The 21,808-nt window shown below is 40.0% G+C and overlaps 1 protein-coding gene across 2 annotated transcripts; it reads right to left on the bottom strand.

Moving 5' to 3' along the window:
• Positions 1 to 5,833: 5,833 nt before the first annotated feature.
• erlec1 (endoplasmic reticulum lectin 1) lies at positions 5,834 to 20,347 on the bottom strand. 2 transcript variants are annotated; one of them, XM_012962861.3, is made up of 14 exons: positions 20,324 to 20,347; positions 15,945 to 16,049; positions 15,023 to 15,103; positions 14,303 to 14,380; positions 12,427 to 12,487; positions 12,269 to 12,312; positions 10,693 to 10,916; positions 10,456 to 10,585; positions 8,772 to 8,930; positions 8,400 to 8,459; positions 7,514 to 7,638; positions 6,880 to 6,957; positions 6,717 to 6,792; positions 5,834 to 6,085 (listed from the first exon to the last, which is right to left on the bottom strand). In XM_012962861.3, exons 2-14 carry the CDS (start codon positions 16,005 to 16,007, stop codon positions 6,014 to 6,016), a joined length of 1,251 nt encoding a protein of 416 aa, XP_012818315.1. In that variant the 5' UTR covers positions 16,008 to 16,049; positions 20,324 to 20,347; the 3' UTR covers positions 5,834 to 6,013. The 2 variants fall into 2 exon arrangements, with proteins under 2 accessions (XP_012818315.1, NP_998860.1); NM_213695.1 differs by lacking the exon at positions 20,324 to 20,347 and adding an exon at positions 19,641 to 19,829.
• Positions 20,348 to 21,808: the final 1,461 nt, after the last annotated feature.

The following is a 21,808-nucleotide window of genomic DNA, read 5'->3' as shown; positions in this document are numbered from 1 at the left end:
AAAAGTATGAATGAATACTTTTTGAAGTATTATCATACACTGAAATCCAGCAAGCTGCAAAATAGTTCTCTCTGCTTCATTTGGTATCCTGGCAGGGGAGGAGGGAATTAAACATTGATGTTACAAATTGTAACAACTTCTTCTCCACAGCTTACAGACAGCGTGCAGGAACTACATGACCCACAATGCATTGCACTGATGTTCCTTTCTTTATTGACATCCCATTTGCAGGGAATTGTGGGATTTGGAGGATGCAAGCTGAAGGCAGGCTGAGGAAAGGCAACTACTGTTACATTTTATTTGAGTCTCAAAGTAGTCAGCCAGATCAGCAGGGGAACAGGGGGGCAGGCTTAGGGAACTGTTCCAACCATATAATAACATTAAGAATCATGAAAAGGCTGCATATTTTTGTTTACTTTTCAAAAAACCTTAAGTTGTGTTTGGGTGGAGTTCCCCTTTAATAAAACATATGACGGTATTAGAAGTCACCTCCATGACCTGAATATAAGCACTTTCCTTGCGGACTGCTCAGTGGCTTCTGTTATTGTTATACATTATATTATGGAGTAAACTGTACTTATAAATGTACAAGTATGGAATACCTGAAATCCATAATAGCCCTGTGTAGGATCTGAGCCTCAATGCAAGTTATGGAAGATACTGGAGAGAATGGCTATTTGCTCTCCTACATATACGGGGATGCCCAGCATAAAGGTCACGTAGGGTGAGATTTGCTTTTAAAACCTATTTGTTGTCTTAGATATTGTTGGAACAATGGCTGAATGACTGATCCACAGATTCCTTATGTTTATCCCTTTATAACCTAAAGGGAGCTCTGGCCCCAGGATGAGCCTCAAAGGGGAGCCTAAACTGTAAAACTGTGACAACCAAGCTGTAGTGTGTTCAGTACACCAGTACCATACGGCAGTGGCTGTTGGATTTTTTGGGGGTCAAGTCCCAGTTTGAGGCCCAACACTAGGTCTCCCTTAGCTTATAATTAGGTTCCAAATATCGTTAAAAAATTGCTGAATCAGCCATATAGCCTGAGTTCCAAGAAAACAAAAACTATATATATAAAGAATCCTACTTTTACATTTACCTGCTGCTAAAACCAAAGTAAATCCCAAAAAAATGTAATTACTTAGGCCAGACCGCAAATAATTGGCATAATTTCTGGGATACGGGATGCTTGGGATCATTTGGAAGGGTTGACATGATGGACTGTTGCATTTTTTTAAACCTCAATTAACTGTGTAACTATTTGAGACATTAAAGCAGTATTAATCCAAATCTTGTTATAACTGCTATGATGTCCTTCCAGAGGGATCTAGGAGAACAAATAGGCATTCTTCCCCAAATCTGCCCATACGGCCCATAGGCCTACCATCCAAGGCTTTGAGTCTCCCTAGGGGAACCAGCCCTGCACTTTGGGAGCCACTGCCCTAGGAGGAAATGGAAGGTTAAGGAATCTAAGGAGCAGATTTATCAGAATGTGAGTTTAGGACTCACCCCACTATTTATTCCTATGGGATTTTTAGAAGTGGTTTTATCAAATGAGGAACTCGAACTTTCACACATTGATAAATACGCTTCTAAAATCCCACAGGAATTTTCTGTAGTGAGTTTTAATTGTACGTTTTTATAAATCTGCCCTTGAGTGTACAGTTAAAGTTAATTTCTGAATTACTGAAGGGGCCCAAGTCATTATATTTTTTATTTTCACATACTATTGGCTGTATCCCAACATAGCTTTGTTTAACAACAGCTCCATGAAATAAAATCCTGCCATCTTAAATAATGAAACTGACCAGCTGCAAGCAGCACCCATATGCTGCACTTGGTCTAAACTACATTCTGGCATTGCCCAGCTGCTAGAAATGCTAGAATGCCATTATTGGCACATAAAGAGAAGAATGATTGCCAGAGCACAGTTTTAGCCTTTGTTTTGTTGCAAAAAAATACAGTATCAGTACAGGTATGGGATCCATTATCCATAACGTTTCAAATTACAGAAAGGCAATCTCCAATAGACTCCAAATAATTCAAATTGAATTCAAGATTTCCTTTTCCTCCATAATAATAAAACAGTACCTGTACTTGATCCCAACTAAGATATAATTACCCCTTATTGGGGGCAGAACAGCCCTATTGGGTTTATTTCATGGTTAAATGATTCCCTTTTCTCTGTAATAATAAAACAGTACCTGTACTTGATCCCAACTAAGATATAATTACCCCTTATTGGGGCAGAACAGCCCTATTGGGTTTATTTAATGGTTAAATGATTCCCTTTTCTCTGTAATAATAAAACAGTACCTGTACTTGATCCCAACTAAGATATAATTACCCCTTATTGGGGCAGAACAGCCCTATTGGGTTTATTTAATGGTTAAATTATTCCCATTTCTCTGTAATAATAAAACAGTACCTGTACTTGATCCCAACTAAGATATAATTACCCCTTATTGGGGGCAGAACAGTCCTATTGGGTTTATTTAATGGTTAAATTATTCCCTTTTCTCTGTAATAATAAAACAGTACCTGTACTTGATCCCAACTAAGATATAATTACCCCTTATTGGGGCAGAACAGCCCTATTGGGTTTATTTAATGGTTAAATGATTCCCTTTTCTCTGTAATAATAAAACAGTACCTGTACTTGATCCCAACTAAGATATAATTAATCTTTACTAGAGGCAAAACAACACTATTGGGTTTATTTAATATTAAATTGATTTTTGTAGATCCAACGCATGGAGATCCAAATTATGGAAAGATCCCTTATCTGGAAAACCCCAGGTGCCAAGCATTCTGGATAACCGGTCCCATACCTGTACCACACTTTGGTCAAAATATGTAAGATCACATGTCAAGGCCCTTCATTGTACTTTCTAAGACTGTGCCCCCTTACTGCCAGAGTTAACTAAGTAAGATCTACTCAAATCTGATTTTCCAAGTTACAGGAAAGAGCAAAAAAAAAAAAAAAAAAAGAGCCCCAGTATCAGCTTGAGTATCAGCTAATGGCGATGGCAGGGCCAAATCCTTCTTCATCGGAACTGATATCAGCAAGGGGCAGGACTGCCATGTTAACAGGGAGAGTTTCTTATCCCAACATGGACATTCCAATGTAGAATTGTGTCTCGGCAAAAATATATAAATGAAATCTGCATGAACTGAAAGCTGCTTTATTACAGTGGCTTTGTGCAGATGATATAATTCCCTTATTTCTTGCAATTTCACTTGAATCTTTCTAGGTTGTGCTAAGGGAAGGTTGTTTCATGTAATATTGGGTCACATGGTGATGGTGAATAATGAGAGGGGAAATTGGCAAAGTTGGCACAGTAAGATAAGGACCATGGGCAGCCAGACTGAGCCTGCTTTTATCCTTCATCAAACAGCTTTAATTGCAGCTTATTTAAAGGGGAACGCCACACAAACACAACTTTATATTTTCTTTTCAAAAAGCTTAAAAACATAATTTTAAGCAACTTTGCAGTATACATCAGTTAAAAAATATGCAGCTTTTTATGATTTTTAATGTAATAATACGGTTTGGAACAGTTCCCTAAGCCCCGCCCCCTGTTCCCCTGCTGGTCTGACTGACTACTTTGTGACTCAAATAAAATGTAACAGTAGTCGCCTGTCCTCAGCCTGCATCCTCCCAATCCCACAATTCCCTGCACACATGGTGTCAATAAGGAAAGGAACATCCCAGTGCAATGCATTGTGGGTTATGTAGTTCCTGCATGCTCTCTGTAAGCTGTGGTGAAGTTGTTACAATTTGTAACATCAATGTTTTAGTTCCTCCTCCCCTGCCAGGATATCAAATGATGCGGATAGACAAGAACTGTTTATAGCTGGATTTCAGCATATAAAAATGGTATTTATTCATACGTTTAGAAGGAACACATTACAGAGATAGGGATATTAGGGGTTTCCGTGTTGTGTGGGGCTCTTTAACAAATTTTGGAAACTGGAGCTCCCCTTTAAGGCATGAGAGGTAGGATCAGAACTGCTTCAGCTGCAAGAGAGAAACTGCACCAATACAGGATCTGTTCCCACCTCTATGTATAATGCACAGACCATTTAACATACATATGGCATATGGTAGTCCATGGCTTCACCAACATGTATCATACCCAGGGTTACAGTAATCTCAAGGTTCATAGTCAGTTTTGTATATTTATTTGTTTAGAGCACAAGCTCATATAGTGGGACTTGGTAACTCATAGCAACCAATCAGTGATTAGCTTTGCTTCACCAGCTGCAAGTAGAACAATGAAAGCACACAACTGATTGGTTGCCATTGGTAACTGCCCACATGCAAATTGGCTCAGTGTTTATACATGACCCCCAGTGTGTATATATGTTCACAGGGGATCATTTGGATGGATTCGCCATGAATGATGTTACTACGCTGTACAACATGTTCATTTTGCCAACTCTGTTGTTTGATGGACTGAAACACAAAACACTTGGGGTCCCCTCCTAATACTGCACTGCTCCATCTTTTGCCCTCAGAGTCAATGAGGCATTTGGATTACAGAGCTACAGGTTTGCTGTAATTGATGCTATGTACATACTGTATATGGAACCTTACACAGGTATGGGACCTGTTATCCAGAATGCTCGGGACCTGGCGGTTTCCAGATAAGGGATCTTTCCGTAATTTGGATCTCCATAACTTAAGTCTGCTAAAAATGATTTAAATATTAAATAAACCCAATAGGCTTGTTCTGCCCCCAATAAGGGGTAATTATATCTTAGTTGGGATCAAGTACAGGTACTGTTTTATTATTACAGAGAAAAGGGAATCATTTAACCATTAAATAAACCCAATAGGGCTGTTCTGCCCCCAATAAGGGGCAATTATATCTTAGTTGGGATCAAGTACAGGTACTGTTTTATTATTACAGAGAAAAGGGAATCATTTAACCATTAAATAAACCCAATAGGGCTGTTCTGCCCCCAATAAGGGGTAATTATATCTTAGTTGGGATCACATACAGGTACTGTTTTATTATTACAGAGAAAAGGGAATCATTTAACCATGAAATAAACCCAATAGGTCTGTTCTGCCCCAAATAAGGGGTAATTATATCTTAGTTGGGATCAAGTACAGGTACTGTTTTATTATTACAGAGAAAAGGGAATCATTTAACCATTAAATAAACCCAATAGGGCTGTTCTGCCCCCAATAAGGGGTAATTATATCTTAGTTGGGATCAAGTACTGGTACTGTTTTATTATTACAGAGAAAAGGGAATCATTTAACCATTAAATAAACCCAATAGGGCTGTTCTGCCCCCAATAAGGGGTAATTATATCTTAGTTGGGATCAAGTACAGGTACTGTTTTATTATTACAGAGAAAAGGAATCATTTAACCATTAAATAAACCCAATAGGACTGTTCTGCCCCCAATAAGGGGTAATTATATCTTAGTTGGGATCAAGTACAGGTACTGTTTTTATTATTACAGAGAAAAAGAAAATCATTTTTAAAAATTAGAATTATTTGCTTATAATGGAGTCTATGAGAGATGGTCTTTCCGTAATTCAGAACTTTCTGGATAGTGGGTTTCCGGATAAGGGATTCCATACCTGTACTGAAATTTTTTAAAAAATGTGGCCAGTCCTATATGACTAGAACAATTCCTTTCAATATAAATCTAAATAGAAATGCTAATGCAATATCTCTTTTTCCTAAATATCCTAAGGAATCCAAAGTCTTACACCCACCTCTCCCAGAATGAATTTAATTGGACGTTTCACTTTAGAGAAAGAATCTTTTCATATTCACACGTAATTGCAAAAAGGATCCTTGCAAACATATAAAAACAAGTGAGAACTTTATAACAGATTGTCATATTTAAAACGTTTCTGTATTATGCAATATATACACACATACATATAAACAGGATGGCTCATATTCATTCTCCTTTGTACAGTGCTCAGTCTGCCATTATGTACTAATTACAGGGTCCTGGAAGACTGTTTTACTTCATTTACACGTCAGTTGGGAATTGAAAGGAGTCCGTTCTCATCTGCGGTATCTAAAATTTTACATATTACTGGAGATTCCACCTGAAACAAAGTAAAAAAAAAATGGTAAAAATCAAAATCACACCTAATAAAGAGGGATAAAGCCAGCCATATGCAAGCTGTTATTGGCTGCGGCCCAGACTGGCAATCTGTGGATCCAGGGGTTGCTGTAGGATACAATAGACAGTATTTATTGGGCTGCTGGGGGGCTGTTTGGGCCTCTGTGTACCTGAAATGCCTGGGCCTATTTTGAAGCCCAGTCTGGGCCTGCCCATATGGCCACTCCTAAATTAGATGGCAGCTTACTGGTGCACATATGGGCTCAAAAGGATGAAAATGACCAACACTCAAAAGCCCTGGGCGTGGGCAAAGATACCCCAGTCACTACAACTCGAACTTTTATCCAACTCGGGGAACATCATGCTGCCATGTTTTCCTATACTCCCAGTTACCTTTATCTGCAATTTAAGTGTCTGTGCTTCCCCCGGGCAGTGCAAGGGATATCTAGAAGCTGGGAAAACATGGCAGTGCTTTGCATGAAAAAAGGTAAGCTTGCCTTGGGTAAAAGTGGCCTGTTTTAGTCACTATGGGGCACATTACAAATTAGCAACTCCCAGTGTAAAATGTTTTTCTTCTTTTATATTTTATAGTAAATTAAGAGCGCTGTACGTACCCCGAGAATGTACTGGCAGGTCTGTGGCTCAAGCATATATACAGTAACAGCGTGAGGGGACTCGGACTCTTTGCACCTGCAAATTTAACAAAAATGGGAGTTAATTAGGAAAAGAAATTCTCACCCATTAAGCAAAAAAAATAATAAAAAAACAAATACTTACTTTAATTTCACAATTACTTGTCTTGGCTGCTCACTTACTTCACACACATCTCCACCACCATAGAAATGGGATACAGTTCTGAAAAACAATCATGCAAAGATAATTAAAAAAATACCTTTCCCCCCAAATTCTAAGATGCAATAGTTTTAGGACAGTGACAACTAAATGGCCATAAGGTGCAGAACAAAGGTTGTTCATACAATGCGTTCCTCATATCATGAGGCATTCCAACAAAACAAATCCAAATATATCATCTAACACTTTCAAACATGAATATCCTGTAAATGATATCCATATAAAGTAAAATGGAGGGGACGGATGCCAGATAGACCCTGGAGGGGACCACAGGGGAAGGACACAGCAGTGGGGAAGACTGAGGGCAGAAAACAGATGGAAGTGCTAAAATTCTGAAAAAAAACATGCAGGAAAGGGCTGTAGTAAATACCCCTACTGTAATTAGTCCTATTCAAATAAATAGGAAGCAGCAGTCAGTGAAGGGTATTTTGAATGTTATATTCCTGAGAGGTCTAAGGAAGTAATGCCATCTTGAACCTAAGGGTTGCATTTTGTTTGGCATTTGCATTAAATCTGAATGTGCAGGCATAACATTATCTGGTAATAGTAGGATACTTGCTTTACAGTTTGGACTCCATCGGGTGTTGTCATGTACGCTCTTGCAAGGTTCTTTTTAGCCCATTCTTGGTGCTCATCAGCTTTCCATGTTCCAACAACAACCGTGGTTTTTCCAGTGTCCTTATCCTACAGGAGACTAAATTATTATTACTGAGCAAAGTGCCAACGTACAACTTACATACAACCTACCCACAACCTTTAAGTGCACAAAACACTGTAAATGTGCCTTCTGCTTTCATTATGTAATTTTCCTGTAACAGTCTCAGTGTTAATTAAACAGCATTGATTGTATCAGTACAACCAGTTCATTTCATTCACCTGACAGATGATCTATATGTTACAGGGGTGGTTCACCTTTAAGTTAACTTTATGTATGTTATAGAATGACCAATTCTAAGCAACTTTGCAATCAGACTTTTTTTTTTTATTTTCATAGTTTCTTAATTTTCTTTCTTCTTTGGATTCTTATCAGCTTTCAAACAGGGGTCACTGACCCCAGCATCTACAAACTATTGTTCTGTGAGGCTACAATTTAATTGTTAGTTTCATTACTTACCTTTCTGTCCAGGTCCTCTCGTAATCTTTTTGCAGTCTCTCATTTAAAACACTGCGTGGTTGCTAAGGTAATTTTGACTCTAGCAACCAGATAGCTACTGACATTCCATATACTGGAATGCTGCTAAACAAAAAGCCAAATAATTAAAAAAAATAAAGATCAACTGCAAGGTGTCTCAGAATATTGCTCTCTGCATTATATTAAGAATTAATTTAAAGGTGAAAGACCCCTTTAATGTCAAAGTATTATCAATATATAATGATAGATACAAATCTATTTAGGGCAATGAGGACATCTAGTGGACAATCTGTGTAGATGCAGTATAACCTACCTCATGATACTGATGCACATATTTTCCGTAGCAGAATTCATATTTCCACCAACCAACGCCCTGTTAAAGTAAGAAAATGATAAATTGAAATGTGCTCTGGCTATTATGGATATATTTATATGATTATTCATAAATATTTGACAAGACTAAATGAAGCAGATTAAATTTAAAAATAATTTAAATAAAAAAATGATTCTGGACAAATCAACTATGATCCAACAGGATCATCTGACACAATACACCTCCAAACCCACGTGGTTGAGAATTATAATAAAAAAAATAAGCCAAACTACCTGACTAACACTGGGCGTGTGGGGCCAGCTGTAGCTGCTATGTTTATACACAGCTTGGCATTTCCATTTGATGCCTTACCCCATGAAAACAATAGGAACCACTAAGAAACTCTTTAATCAGTTGCTCATCCGTCAGCCTGGAGATGTGAGTAGTTCCCACAGTTACTTGCTGCTGAGATCCCACTGTGACCGGCTTGTGAATCGTGGAGAACTTCTCTCTCAGCAACTGCTGTTCTTCCTGCAATGATTTCATGCAGACAACATTAACTTGCTTGAAGAGCCAGCAACAGCAGGATACATCTAAATATATTATACTGTTGCTATGCATTTGATACAATTGTGTGCTTGCTTCAGAAACTTTTATATACATTTATATAGTTATGTGAAATAGTATTCCATAAAACATTCCATGGACATCTTTTTCATTTAAACATACGTGGACATATCCATATCTGATCTTCAATTAAACAGTATATAAAAATAAAGGTGATTGAGAAAAAAGTGGCTTTGCAATGATTTATTCAACAAATAAAGTACATACACCTTTGGCTTTAATACCTGGAATTGCCCCCAGGGGCTCATATAATAGTCTTTAGCATTAGGTCCTTCAAACTGACACAAAGGCACCCATTCTGATTAGAAGGAAGGAGGTTCTGTCTAAATATTTGGATTTGTTACTGTGAGAGCTGTGAAGTTGTGGAATTCTCTCCCAGAACCAGTCGTATTGGCTGATACATTATATAGCTTCAAGAAGGGGCTGGATGGCAGAAGTACGTCATACCAACTGTAAAGGGTGGTGTTGGAAATGTTATGGTTATGGCTTTGCTGCATCAGGGCTGGGGTAGCTCACCATCATACAAGCCACTATAGATTCTTCATTGTACCAGAGGGTACACAAGACCATCTTACAGAGAGCGGATATTGCAACATGACAATAACTATAAACACTACAGTAAATCCACTGGGGAATGGCTAAAAGAAAAAGAAATGGAGGATATTGGAATGAAACATATACTGTTTGACTGAAGATCAAATACTGATATTTCCATATGCTGAAAAGAAATATTCCATGGGTGTACTTTCTTTGTAACATGACTGTAAACAAGTTCCTTTTCAGCAGTGGAGGCAGCATTGCAGGGTCCCGTAGGGCTATAGAACTTTGGCACACAGTTATGTTACCCAACACTGCCCATTAGTAAAGAATAGCCGCATCAAAATGCTCCCCGCCATTGCTCCTAATACTTAAAAATGAAAAGTGCCCTATATGAGGCACAGGGAGCAGCAATAGGTTTGTGCGTGCTAGGATTAATTGGAAGGGTTAAACTTGATGGACTCTGGTCTTTTTTCAACCCTATGTAACTATGTAAGGGTGGACCTTGGAGCCAAAATGCTCAAGTGCAAAAAAGCCTTGTGACATTAAGCTTAGGACAACTTTGAATTGTAGATAAGGGATACGTTACTTAAAGGACTATCATGTTAGTATTTCATAAGGGTGATAAGCAGAGATCAGATGTATTTCACATACCTTTAAACCCAGAGGAAACCCTAAATATAAAACAGTACTGTTGCTGCTGTGAAACATTCAGTTGGGGGAAGCTGGGGGATGTATCCAAGATCCCTTACTCCCACACAGAAGTAACATAAGGCAAATTTGCCCCTGCGAGCCACTCCAGAATAATAAAGGGCAATTCCTGCTTTTGGATGTGAATTACAGGAATCTAGAAATAGAGTAAAACTCTGCTTCCAGCATATTTAACAGGTACCTCTTTGTTGGGTTTTAATGGAGATTTGATTTCTTCCTTCTGGTGCTCAAGTTTCACCAGGCTCTGGGGTCGTAGTGGCGACCCTGGCATCGACTGGCAAAATATGTCATTTATAGGTGAAGTTCTAAACCTGCATTGGGAACAGAAGAAATATTTTAGTTTATAAATCTGCAAACATATGTGGCAAGAAAAGCATAAAAGTACCTGCTTTATCCCATGATATTTAACAGAACTAACCTGTATTTAGGGTGATTGCACAACAGGGGAGTCAGTATCACAACTTCATATTCGCACGTGGTTACTTCAGCTACAGACAGGATTTCATGTTTTGACTCAGGGTGGCATATATACATGACTGTGCTGCTCCGCGGTTGGTTCTGTTTCAAACTGCATGGTGTCCCATTTATCATCTCTACTGGATAGTATGGTGTCATCTGCCCTTCAATGTTTTTTGTATAAATCTGCCAGAAAGAAAAGGGGTTAAAAAGCAGGAAATGTTCTTTTTTTCTTGGCAGTGTAATTAATGATTTTTCAGTGATTTTAAATGTATTTGAAAATGCAATTTCTATTAAAAGCCGTTCCCATCTGTGCTTTGTCATTCTCTGCACTGCTGGTTCTGACTACATGCATCATCAAAACAATGTTGCAATAGCCAGTAGTGCTTTTCCCACAATGCCCTGAAAACTGTTATGGGTATTTTACTCACAGAACATGCAAGGTGCTGTGGGAATAGGACACTTAGCTGGAGAGGAACTGGCTTTCTTCCTTGCACAATCACAAAACAAAAACTGTAGTACCGTGTTAGCCAGTGTCAAAAATAATAATAAAAAAACAACAAAACACAAATACAAGAGTATTGTAGAAATGATACCTATATTGGCTAACAAAAAAAATGCATCGCAAGCTTTCGGAGCTCTAAGGCCCCTTCATCAGGCATAATGCCTTGCACAACAAATTCTAGTGCATTCGGTAAAGATACTGGAAATGTATATTGAGGCCAGTTGCCCTGCTGCTTGGTCGAAAATGACCAACTTGTACTACCAGTAATTAGTAGTAGACCAATTGGGTAAAATTAACAGACAAGCAACAATCTATGTAAGAAAGTCGATTACAATCTCCAATCGCCAAAATAACTTTTTGCCTAATAAAAGAAAACATAATCCCAAGCAATTTTCCAATGGCAACTTATTGAAAAAATTTCAGTGTTTAAAAGTTATTTGCAAATGTAATCGCTATTGAAAGCAGCATTTGCTGAACTCCTGGTTGTTACTTTTTAAACAATGTTGCAAATCCAGGCTCCAGGGCAGAGAATAAAAAAGGCAAACACTATTTCTACTAGCCGTTTATATATATATATATATATATATACATTATATATATATATATATATATATATATATATATATATATATATATATATATATATATATACAAATAAGTAAAAACACCATTGCACATTTGTAATAAATGTATATTGCAAAGTTGCTTACTTTTTACCCCAGACTGGTGCTCCTGTTCTGTAAGAAGGGCCCTATGCACATGTACAGCATAATATTTTACCAAAGTCCAGAACAGCTGCAAGGGACCAATAGGAGGTGACCAAAAATGGCTGAGCAACACAAGAGTAGCCCGACCAGTGGTAGTCTGGTCAAGGGTAAAAAGGAAGGGATTGTATTGACTGCTTGTTACCCCCCCCGTGAATAACATTTTACTTGTCCTTTAAAGCTATGTTCTAAATCCTTCTTTCCATGCCCATAGTATTCTAAGAACGATTTCAGGACACAAAAAAAAGCCTTTGGGTTTCCTCACTTACTTCTTTAGGGCTTTCTGTACTCTCTTTCTCTTCCTGGTTTTCACCTACAACATAGTTGGATACAAAAGGACACAAACTTTATTGATGATGAGATTTTATCAGTGTTTATCACAACTATAAAAATGAGTGAAAGTCTCTTTTGGAGAAAAACGACAAACCTGCTTCTGTAGTGCTCTTTTTCATCATCTTTCCCAGATAATACTCTTGTATGCTCAATTTCTTTAAAAAATAAAAAACTACATTAGATTTAGTATGTCATGGATACACAATTCAGTTTTGCCCCCAGATCACCATAAATAATTTGGGGATTTAAAATATGTACAAAACCCTAGTTCATATCTCCACAAACATAAGCCCAAAAACATGCACGGGGAACATGCAGAACACTTGGTAAATGCTGAGTTCCTAATTATCGTCTAGGATCTATATTTTAAAGGGGACCTGTCACCCAGACATAAAAAGCTGTATAACAAAAAGTCAAATTAAACATGAAACCTAAATTCATATTTCATTAACACATCCATAACCATTATAAAGGCATTTAAATATCCCAGCATCATATATTGCCTGCCCCGCTTTAGGCATAGAAGCAGGGGAAGACAATGAATTAAACTTTCTATTCAGAACTCACATTCCCCCTCCCTCCGAGAATCTGAGAAACTGCACACAAGATGGAGAAGCACAGTCTGTATGATTTTAATATGCAGGGCACTTCAGGGCAGTTATTGGACACAAAGACTTGTGAGTCTGCTGCCTGCTTTGAGGGGGCTTGCGACCTGTCTTAGTTCAGCAAAAACCTCTATAACTCATACACACAGATTCTTTTGAGACAGATTTAATGTCATTTTTAAGCATTTAAATTAAGAAACAAAATATGGAAGAAGGGTAAAATAGTCTTATTCATCTAATAAAAGTATATATGTTTACTCTAAATTCAACTTTTTGCATTCTATAGATGGGACTATTTGTGGCATTCTTTCACAGGCATCTATTACCTAAAAAGCTTTGGTATGAGTACCGATAGGCAAGTTTATGGTGGACTGTTTGGTTGCTTTAACAAAGCACTTTTGGTCTACTTAACCAAACTTAATGCACCTGAAACAGCCCTGTGTGCCATTACCATTAGGATTACTTTACATTGAATTTGTCAGTACAAATATAGGATCTATTATCCACAATTCTTGGGAAAGGGTTTTTTTCAGGATAAGGGATCTTTATGTAATTTGGATCACAATACTTTAAAATCTGCTAAAACTTATTTAAACATTAAATAAACCCAATAAGTTTGTTTTGCCACCAATATGGATTCATGCAGTTTAGTTACTATCAAGTACAAGGAACTGTTTTATTATTACAGATAAAAAGGAAATCATTTTTAAAAACTATAATTTTATGCTGAAATTGGCTCTATGGGGCATGGCTTCCTGTAGTTGAGCTTCCTGGATACTGGGTTTCTAGATAGGGGATCTTATATCTGTATTTGGAAGCCACAAATTTCACTTGAGATGTAGTAAAAAAAAAAGCTAGCCTCCAAACACTTTCCAGTGTGGATAATCAATAGCAGCCTGAAAAAATAAGGCTTCTGCTTTGCTTCTCTGATCTCTCCCATTAATCAACTTAAACCTATTAAGGCATAGTGCAGTCCATTACATAAATACAATTCTGAAAATGGTCTGATGACTTGTTGTTATATTAATCTCTTTAGAAGCCCAACAAAGGACTAAGGGGCAATTTAGAATATCTAGAGAGGTTTTGTCTGCCAGCCCAAAATAACTAATGCAGCTGAAGCTGCACCCTGCATTCTGCCATTGTGCTGAGAAATCTCTGCCACTTCAAAAGTGTCAATGATTTCCCTGCAGACTGACTGCAGTCAGTGCTATGCCTATTTTCCAAATTATGTTTGCGCCCACAGATTAAACCTTACCTACAAACATGAGAAAAGCCCTTTAAACATTGTTTTCTAATTAACATTATTTACTCATCTCTTTAATCATTTTGTTGGTTTCAAGGAATGGAAAGGGGGCTGTCAAGCACCTGCCCAGTTTCTTTCTCTTCATGGTACTGCCGAATGTACTTTCCATGGCACACCTCATATGTCCAGTATGATTCAATCTAAAATGAGAATAAATATTTGGAGTTTTTTTTTTTTTTAATAAAATGCAATAATAAACAAACTGGGATGCCTGTGCTTTCTCCATTAATAACAATTGATTGCATAAACAGACTTTAATAAACATATCCAAAAATGTTCGATAATTGCTATCCTTTTCTTGCCAAGTCACAGAACAAAATATAAAGTAAATCTTCTAGTAATCTAAACACATATTTATTCTTGGCGCACACAGAGTCAGACTGGGACCCCAGGGGCCCACCAGAAAACCTTAGACCAAAGGCCCACTTTCAAACTATTTTTCCTCCTTTCCTCACCCAACCTCTTTATTCTCCTAGTCTCTTTTATTAATATTCCAACATCTATTTCTCTTCTGTGCTTTCATTCAGAAATAGGGAATGACCATAAAGAAGGCCAAATGGCCAGGAGCAGGAGGGCCCACTGGGAGTTTTCCTGGTAGGCCAGTCCGACATTGGACGTACAGGAGAATTTTACTGCTTCATGTACAGAGATACAGGTTTATGTGCTATGGTTTCCCTTACAGCACCTTTCCTGTTTTCAGTGTTTCCCATCATCCCCCTGGGAAATCCAACAACACTCTCTATCTATAAAATTCAAAACCACCAAAAAAGAAATCATTGTACCCTGTATGAGCAGCTGCTTAGTTTGAAGAGTGGCTCCAGTAGTGCACCAGGGCTAGGCCCTTTGTATTCACCATCTTGTTCCTGAAATAAAATTTATATTGTTGAATAACATTTATTTCCCTGATTCACAAACATCTTCCTGGATGAAAGCAATAATCTTGCATGGTATTTTAACCATTTAATGGAAAAAATATAACACCTTTCTCATTCAGCTGGACTTATAAAATATATATATATATTTTTAATTTGTAACTTTTCAAAAGTTCCCATTGTGCATCTACTTTCTGAAATGGATTAAATACAGCTTCATTCTGCTTTCCATAGTGGTTGGTAGGCATTCTCGGAAAAGCAGAGAGATTTCAAGTCTCATATTCCATCAGTTCAAAATGCGACAAGATGAAAGAGGGGTTGCATTACTCTGTGAGCCAAAGGGGGGGTGGGGCTGAGGAAACCGTCCACTATTATGGTTTCCGTTCATTCTATGGAGTCAGGTTTGTCTGGGTAAAGGTCCCCATACACTGGCAGATCCACTCGCTTGGCAAAGTCGCCAAGCGAGCGGATCTTCTCTTGATATCCCCCACCTACGGGTGGGCGATATCGGGAGAATCCAGGGTAATTCGATCATTTGGCCCTGGGGGTATAGGCAAAGTCGGTCCGGGGACCGCATCAATGAGCCGATGCGGTCCCCAATCAGACTAGCTTTTCTAACCTGCCCAATCAAGATCTGGCCGATTTCAGGCCAGATATCAGTCGGGCAGGCCCGTCAGGAGTGCCCATACACGGCCCATTTAGCTGCCGAATCGGTCCGAGGGACCGATATCGGCAGCTACTATCGGCCCGTGTATGGGGACCTTTAAAGTTCAGATGCGTTCAGTGTTTATGCACCATTTAAATATGTCCAGTATATATTAGGCTAAAGTACCTCATTTCCATTGGCCATTAGAGGAAGCAAACACTTATATTTTTCTTTGTCAGCAGTGGTCATGATGATGTAGTTATCCTCTTTGTAGGGTATACCTGCTGTAGGCTGAAAAAAGAAAAAAAAACAAACTTACTACATTTCTATCTAAGGGTTTGAATATGAATATGATGATTTCTTTATTTCCAGCGGCTGCTTTACTGCTGCACCGGCACAGAATGTGCGCACCTCTGCTCTTTTTACATTGCACAAATGGTACTGTATATATGAAAAATGCTTTTAAAATTCAATGAAAGAAAAAGAGAGTATGTGTAGAATGGCATGTAAACAATAGCGGGGTAATAATGCCTCTAGTCAGTGCTAACACTCATCTAGCAAACCGTGACACAGTTTATATTTTTTATAGTTTTTCAGTTATTCAGCTCTCCAGTTTGAAATTTCAGAGGCTATCTGGTTGCTATAGTCTTCTTTATCCTAGCAACAAGGCAGTGGTTTTAATAAGAGACTTGAATATAAATAGGAGCGTGACTGAATCAAAAGATAAGTAACAAAAAGTAACAATAAGAACAAAATTGTAGCCTCACAGAGCAATCATTTTTTGGCTGCATCAGTGACCCCAGTTTGAAAACTGGAAAGAGGCAGAAGAAATTGGCAAATAATTAAAAAAACTAAAACTAAATAAATAATGAAGACCAATTGCAAAGTTGATTGGAATATGACAATACCAGTAGTACATTGGTCTTGTGTTTGGGATCATTGTTCTGCTAAAAAAATGAACTTTAACCCAAGCTTCTGCTTTTTGTTTGAATGAATGAAAACAGGTCCTCATTATTTATTCCTGCATTTTTCACCAGTTATTCCCACATCTTTAGATATGGGTCAGCCATATCAAGAACTCGGCATAACACTGACCTGCACGTGAGTAAGTGGTACAAAAGAAGCCATTTGAAACCACATCTGGAGTTTGCCAAAAGCCAATGAAGTCATCCAGCAGTGACAGAAGGAGGTGCTTTGTGGTCAGATGAAACCAAGGATGAATTTTTGGGAAAATGTTCTAAGTAATATAAGGTTCTCAACCTTATATTGGATAGGCAGTTTTGAACCCAGGCAATACACGTAAAAAAAAATCAATAGGTGGCAAACCCAGGCCCCATTGCCTCAAGAACAAAAAAGTGAATGCCCTATTAAGTTCCTAGTCAAAGCCATGATCTCAATTTACCTATTTATATGACAATTTGAAAAATGAGGTGTACAAGCTATTTCCAGTCTTATCTTGGAGGAAAAAAACAGTTTTTCTCATAATGTCATGTATAAGACAGGATCTGCATTTCAGTCCCTTCTATGTATAAAGCAGAAAGCCACTTCAGTGCTTTTTTTAAGAAACAAAAAGCACAAGCTTTCAGGGGATAGCCCCTTCTTCAGGTGTAGTACTGCACCTTAAGAAGGGGCTATCCCCTGAAAGCTTGAGCTTTTTGTTTCTGCAATAAATGAGTTAAAAGCATTGCCGGCATATTGGTGTGCTTCTTCCCTCTACAATGATACATGGAAAAGGCACGGGAGCGGCTGAGGAAGTTAAGCACCCTTTGACAGTATACATGTAAGTTGTGTGCTGAAGATTTTTTCTTTATGTTGATTGAACTTTTATTTAGGATTACATTGATCAGCATAATAAGCTTTTGCACTTCTCGGGTTAATAATAGACGCTCAAGGTTTCAGTGACATGTAGCTACAATTTATTACCTTAAATCTGAAATAGTATTTCTCCCTCAGGTTGTGACAGTACCATAGGAAGGAAGTACTAAATGCTTATGAGCAATATATTCACAGTATAAATTGGGTGAGTTTGATTCATTCCATAGGGTGTTTATGCAACAGGCATAGCAATTACATATAAACATATATAGGTAAAGGAGGCTCTGCTCACTAGCTTATAATCCCACTGTAACACAGTCAGTGGCTCTGTGTGCTTCACGTGATTCTTCCAATGAGCCCTAACAAGCCCTCTCCAGTTCACACCATCAATACAGCTTTAGCTTTCTTTTTCTAAGTGACTTTAAACCCACATTGCACTATTGCTGTTGCTAACTAGCTTCCATGTCCAGGACACATTTCGTGACCATATGTTCCACGCCCCCTGCTCCATTTTCCATATTACAATTACCTGCCACTACTGAACTTGCCCCCAAGCCAAGAATTCAAAAATAAGCACATGCTTTGAGGCCACTGGGAGCAACATCCAAAGGGTTGGAGAGCAACATGTTGCTCACGAGCCACTGGTTGGGGATCACTGTCCTATACTATTGTCAACCAACTGCCATCCCCTACCCTAATTGCCTCCATTCCCTGATTTCCTGTACCGTACAGCCTACCCAACCCAATTCTCTCCCCTGCTGCTCTCACACCTCTTCTCGTACCACGTCCTGATGCTCTCCCACCTAGGGTCACCCTGTACTCTCGCACAAGTCCCACCTAGTGCCGCCTTGTACCCTGCTGCTCTCCCACCTAGTGCCGCCTTGTACCCTGCTGCTCTCCTACCTAGTGTCGCCCTGTACCCTGCTGCTCTCCCACCTAGTGTGACCCTGTACCCTGCTGCTCTCCCACCTAGTGTGACCCTGTACCCTGCTGCTCTCCTACCTAGTGTCACCCTGTAACCTGCTGCTCTCCTACCTTGTGTCGCCCTGTACCCTGCTGCTCTCCTACCTAGTGTCGCCCTGTACCCTGCTGCTCTCCTACCTAGTGTCGCCCTGTACCCTGCTGCTCTCCTACCTAGTGTCGCCCTGTACCCTGCTGCTCTCCTACCTAGTGTCGCCCTGTACCCTGCTGCTCTCCTACCTTGTGTCGCCCTGTACCCTGCTGCTCTCCTACCTAGTGTCGCCCTGTACCCTGCTGCTCTCCTACCTAGTGTCGCCCTGTACCCTGCTGCTCTCCTACCTAGTGTCACCCTGTACCCTGCTGCTCTCCTACCTAGTGTCGCCCTGTACCCTGCTGCTCTCCTACCTAGTGTCACCCTGTACCCTGCTGCTCTCCTACCTAGTGTCGCCCTGTACCCTGCTGCTCTCCTACCTAGTGTCGCCCTGTACCTTGCTGCTCTCCTACCTAGTGTCGCCCTGTACCCTGCTGCTCTCCTACCTAGTGTCGCCCTGTACCCTGCTGCTCTCCTACCTAGTGTCGCCCTGTACCCTGCTGCTCTCCTACCTAGTGTCGCCCTGTACCCTGCTGCTCTCCTACCTAGTGTCGCCCTGTACCCTGCTGCTCTCCTACCTTGTGTCGCCCTGTACCCTGCTGCTCTCCTACCTAGTGTCGCCCTGTACCCTGCTGCTCTCCTACCTAGTGTCGCCCTGTACCCTGCTGCTCTCCCACCCCCTGCTCTCCAGCAATCAGTCCCTTATAATCTCCTGTAGTATAGTTGAGACATTACTGAGACATCAGTGCTTCCTACTAAACCATCTGTTACCCCTATGGTGCAGTCTGCCATAGTGAGACTGTAGCTGAGGCTGAAACAAGACCAGTCCCTATCCATGACACACACTGTAACGTTGCTTCGTATCTTTATTTCACATTCTGCTTCTTTCTTCTCTGGGACCTTCCCTCACTGTGTGTGCATATAACAGCCAATCACAGCCCCAGCCTGACAGCCTGCTCCGCTCTCCATACACGTCCCTACGCTATATAATGTATAACCCATGTTCGGTCACTCACCAGAGTGAAGTCTGGCCCGGGCCACTTGAGCCGGAATGGGATGTCATCACTGAGGGCTGGTAGTGTTCTGCCGCCAAAGGAGGAACGGAACACGCCGCATAAGACCACTAGCAGCGAAGCACCGGCACACCGTAACCGGTCACTCCTGCGCATTCTCTCCGCGGCACGGAGAAGCAGCCGCTATCCCGATGTTTGGCAGAAGTCTAGTCAGCCAATCACCGAGCTGCGACGCGCTGCACCACAGGCGCGCCACGTCTCTTCCGGGAGTAGTGAAGCCGGCTAGGGCATCCAACAGCTCAGCACTTCCGGGATGTCAAGTGCCAGTGTTTTTTTTTTTATTAAACTTTATTGTACAAAACAATCCTTTTCAATACAAAAAATATATGCATAGTACATGAGCAGAATGATCAACCATCTTCAGAAATCAGCTGGACTGTATAGATAAACCCTATGGTCAATGCTTCTCCCGTTGTACTGATACATTTACCTTCCCCGCTACCTATCCGACCCGCATCACTCCCACAGTCACATAACTTTCCTCTCAGACTGAACAGTAGTGTGTATCTCTTTAGATCCTTTAAAGTGCCAATCAGTTCTATAAACGGCACAGAATAATCGCAAATCACAAATGGCCTGTGTTCCCTACAGTTTACAGGCATATATAAATTTGAAGCACTACTTACACCGTAGTCTCATTGCTTTGCCTCTTGTCCAGTAACTGGTTACCTTGGAATTGAAGCCAAGAAGCATACCTCCCAACATTTGAAAAATGAAAAGAGGGACAAAACTATTTTGACCACACCCACTTTTGTGGCCACACCCCAATTACCACACCCCATTTTTTAAATAGTTGAAATAGTGCCCCCAATGGCCCAATAGACAGTGGCCCATTTGCCCCCATAAAAAGTTCCCCCATACACAGTGCCCCCAATTGCCCCCATACACAGTGCCCCCATACACAGTGCCTCCATACACAGTAGCCCCCAATTGCCCCCATAGAGAGTACCTCCAATACACAGTAGCCCCCAATTGCCCCCATAGAGAGTACCTCCAATACACAGTGCCCTCCATAGACACTGCTTCTTGTGGGTCCTGCTCCTTATGCGGCTCCTTCCACAGCGGCGACAGGTCCTTTTATTACGCGTGACGTCACATGTACGCACAGGCGCAACCTTATAAAAGGGCCTGTCGCCACTATATGAGGAGCCGAATAAGGAGCGGGAGCCACAGAACGAGCTGCAGCCGGAGCGCTCGGCTCCAGCCAGCGCATCCCGCTGTCCTGGATAGTTCAATGAATGTTCTGCATTTCCGTAATGCGGGACATTCCTTGAACTATCCGGGACAGCGGGATGCGCTGTAAAAACCGGGACTGTCCCGCGAAAAGCGGGACAGTTGGGGGGTATGAAGAAGTACATTCTGTAATTTAGATAATATGTGTAATATCACTGGTGCTAAAATACATTTTAAAAGCTTCATTGTTTTCATTCACGTTCATTTATTACTCCATTTGGTTTTCCCCATTTGTATTACTATGCAATTTTCTAAATTCAGTTATCAAACACTTGCCATAGGGTTCACTAAAGGCGTCAAAGACACTGTAGCATTGTTATGTATTATAATCATGTGATTAATTGGAAACATATGGTCTTAGGGGTAATACAGTGGGGGAGGATTTTCCAACAGGGATATATATCAGCAACAAAAGGCTGGTCTCACAGATATACAGACACACACACCCTTACACACACACACACTCTCAATTCACTCTAACACACATGCATACATTGTTACTATTTTAAATTAATACATACATACTTTGTATTGTATTGGGAAGCTGTCAATATTGTTTGTGACTGGCTTAATCATTGGTAACTTGTATGTAACTTCTGTAACTCTTTTCCACACATTAAATATACTTAAAATATCACCTTGGTGAGTGGTGTTTGTTGACCATAGAACTTACACAAATAGATTAGATAAGGATAATTATAACAGGCCTCATGATGGGTTCTACAAAATCAGAACATCGGGCTTGTATGCATATAAGAACTTTCAGTGGGAGATTCTCTCCAAGTGTAGGAAGTCTTTTCAAGAAAAAAACAAGGTTAACTTTGTGCTACGGGACAATTTTCTCTTAGAAGCCCTGTTGGCCGATGCCCGATGGGGAG

This window comes from Xenopus tropicalis, chromosome 5, assembly GCF_000004195.4.
Source record: "Xenopus tropicalis strain Nigerian chromosome 5, UCB_Xtro_10.0, whole genome shotgun sequence".
NCBI lineage: Eukaryota > Metazoa > Chordata > Amphibia > Anura > Pipidae > Xenopus > Xenopus tropicalis.
This window is presented reverse-complemented; position numbering and strand designations above follow the sequence as displayed.

Excerpts from the sequence above, each read along its gene's own strand:
- erlec1 (NM_213695.1), bottom strand. The coding sequence starts at position 19,793 with ATGCGCAGGAGTGACCGGTTACGGTGTGCCGGTGCTTCGCTGCTAGTG. Across the intron at positions 16,050-19,640 it reads CCGGGCCAGACTTCACTCTG|CCTACAGCAGGTATACCCTA; the intron begins GTGAGTGACCGA and ends TTCTTTTTTCAG. Across the intron at positions 15,104-15,944 it reads TAATGGCCAATGGAAATGAG|GAACAAGATGGTGAATACAA; the intron begins GTACTTTAGCCT and ends ATTTTATTTCAG.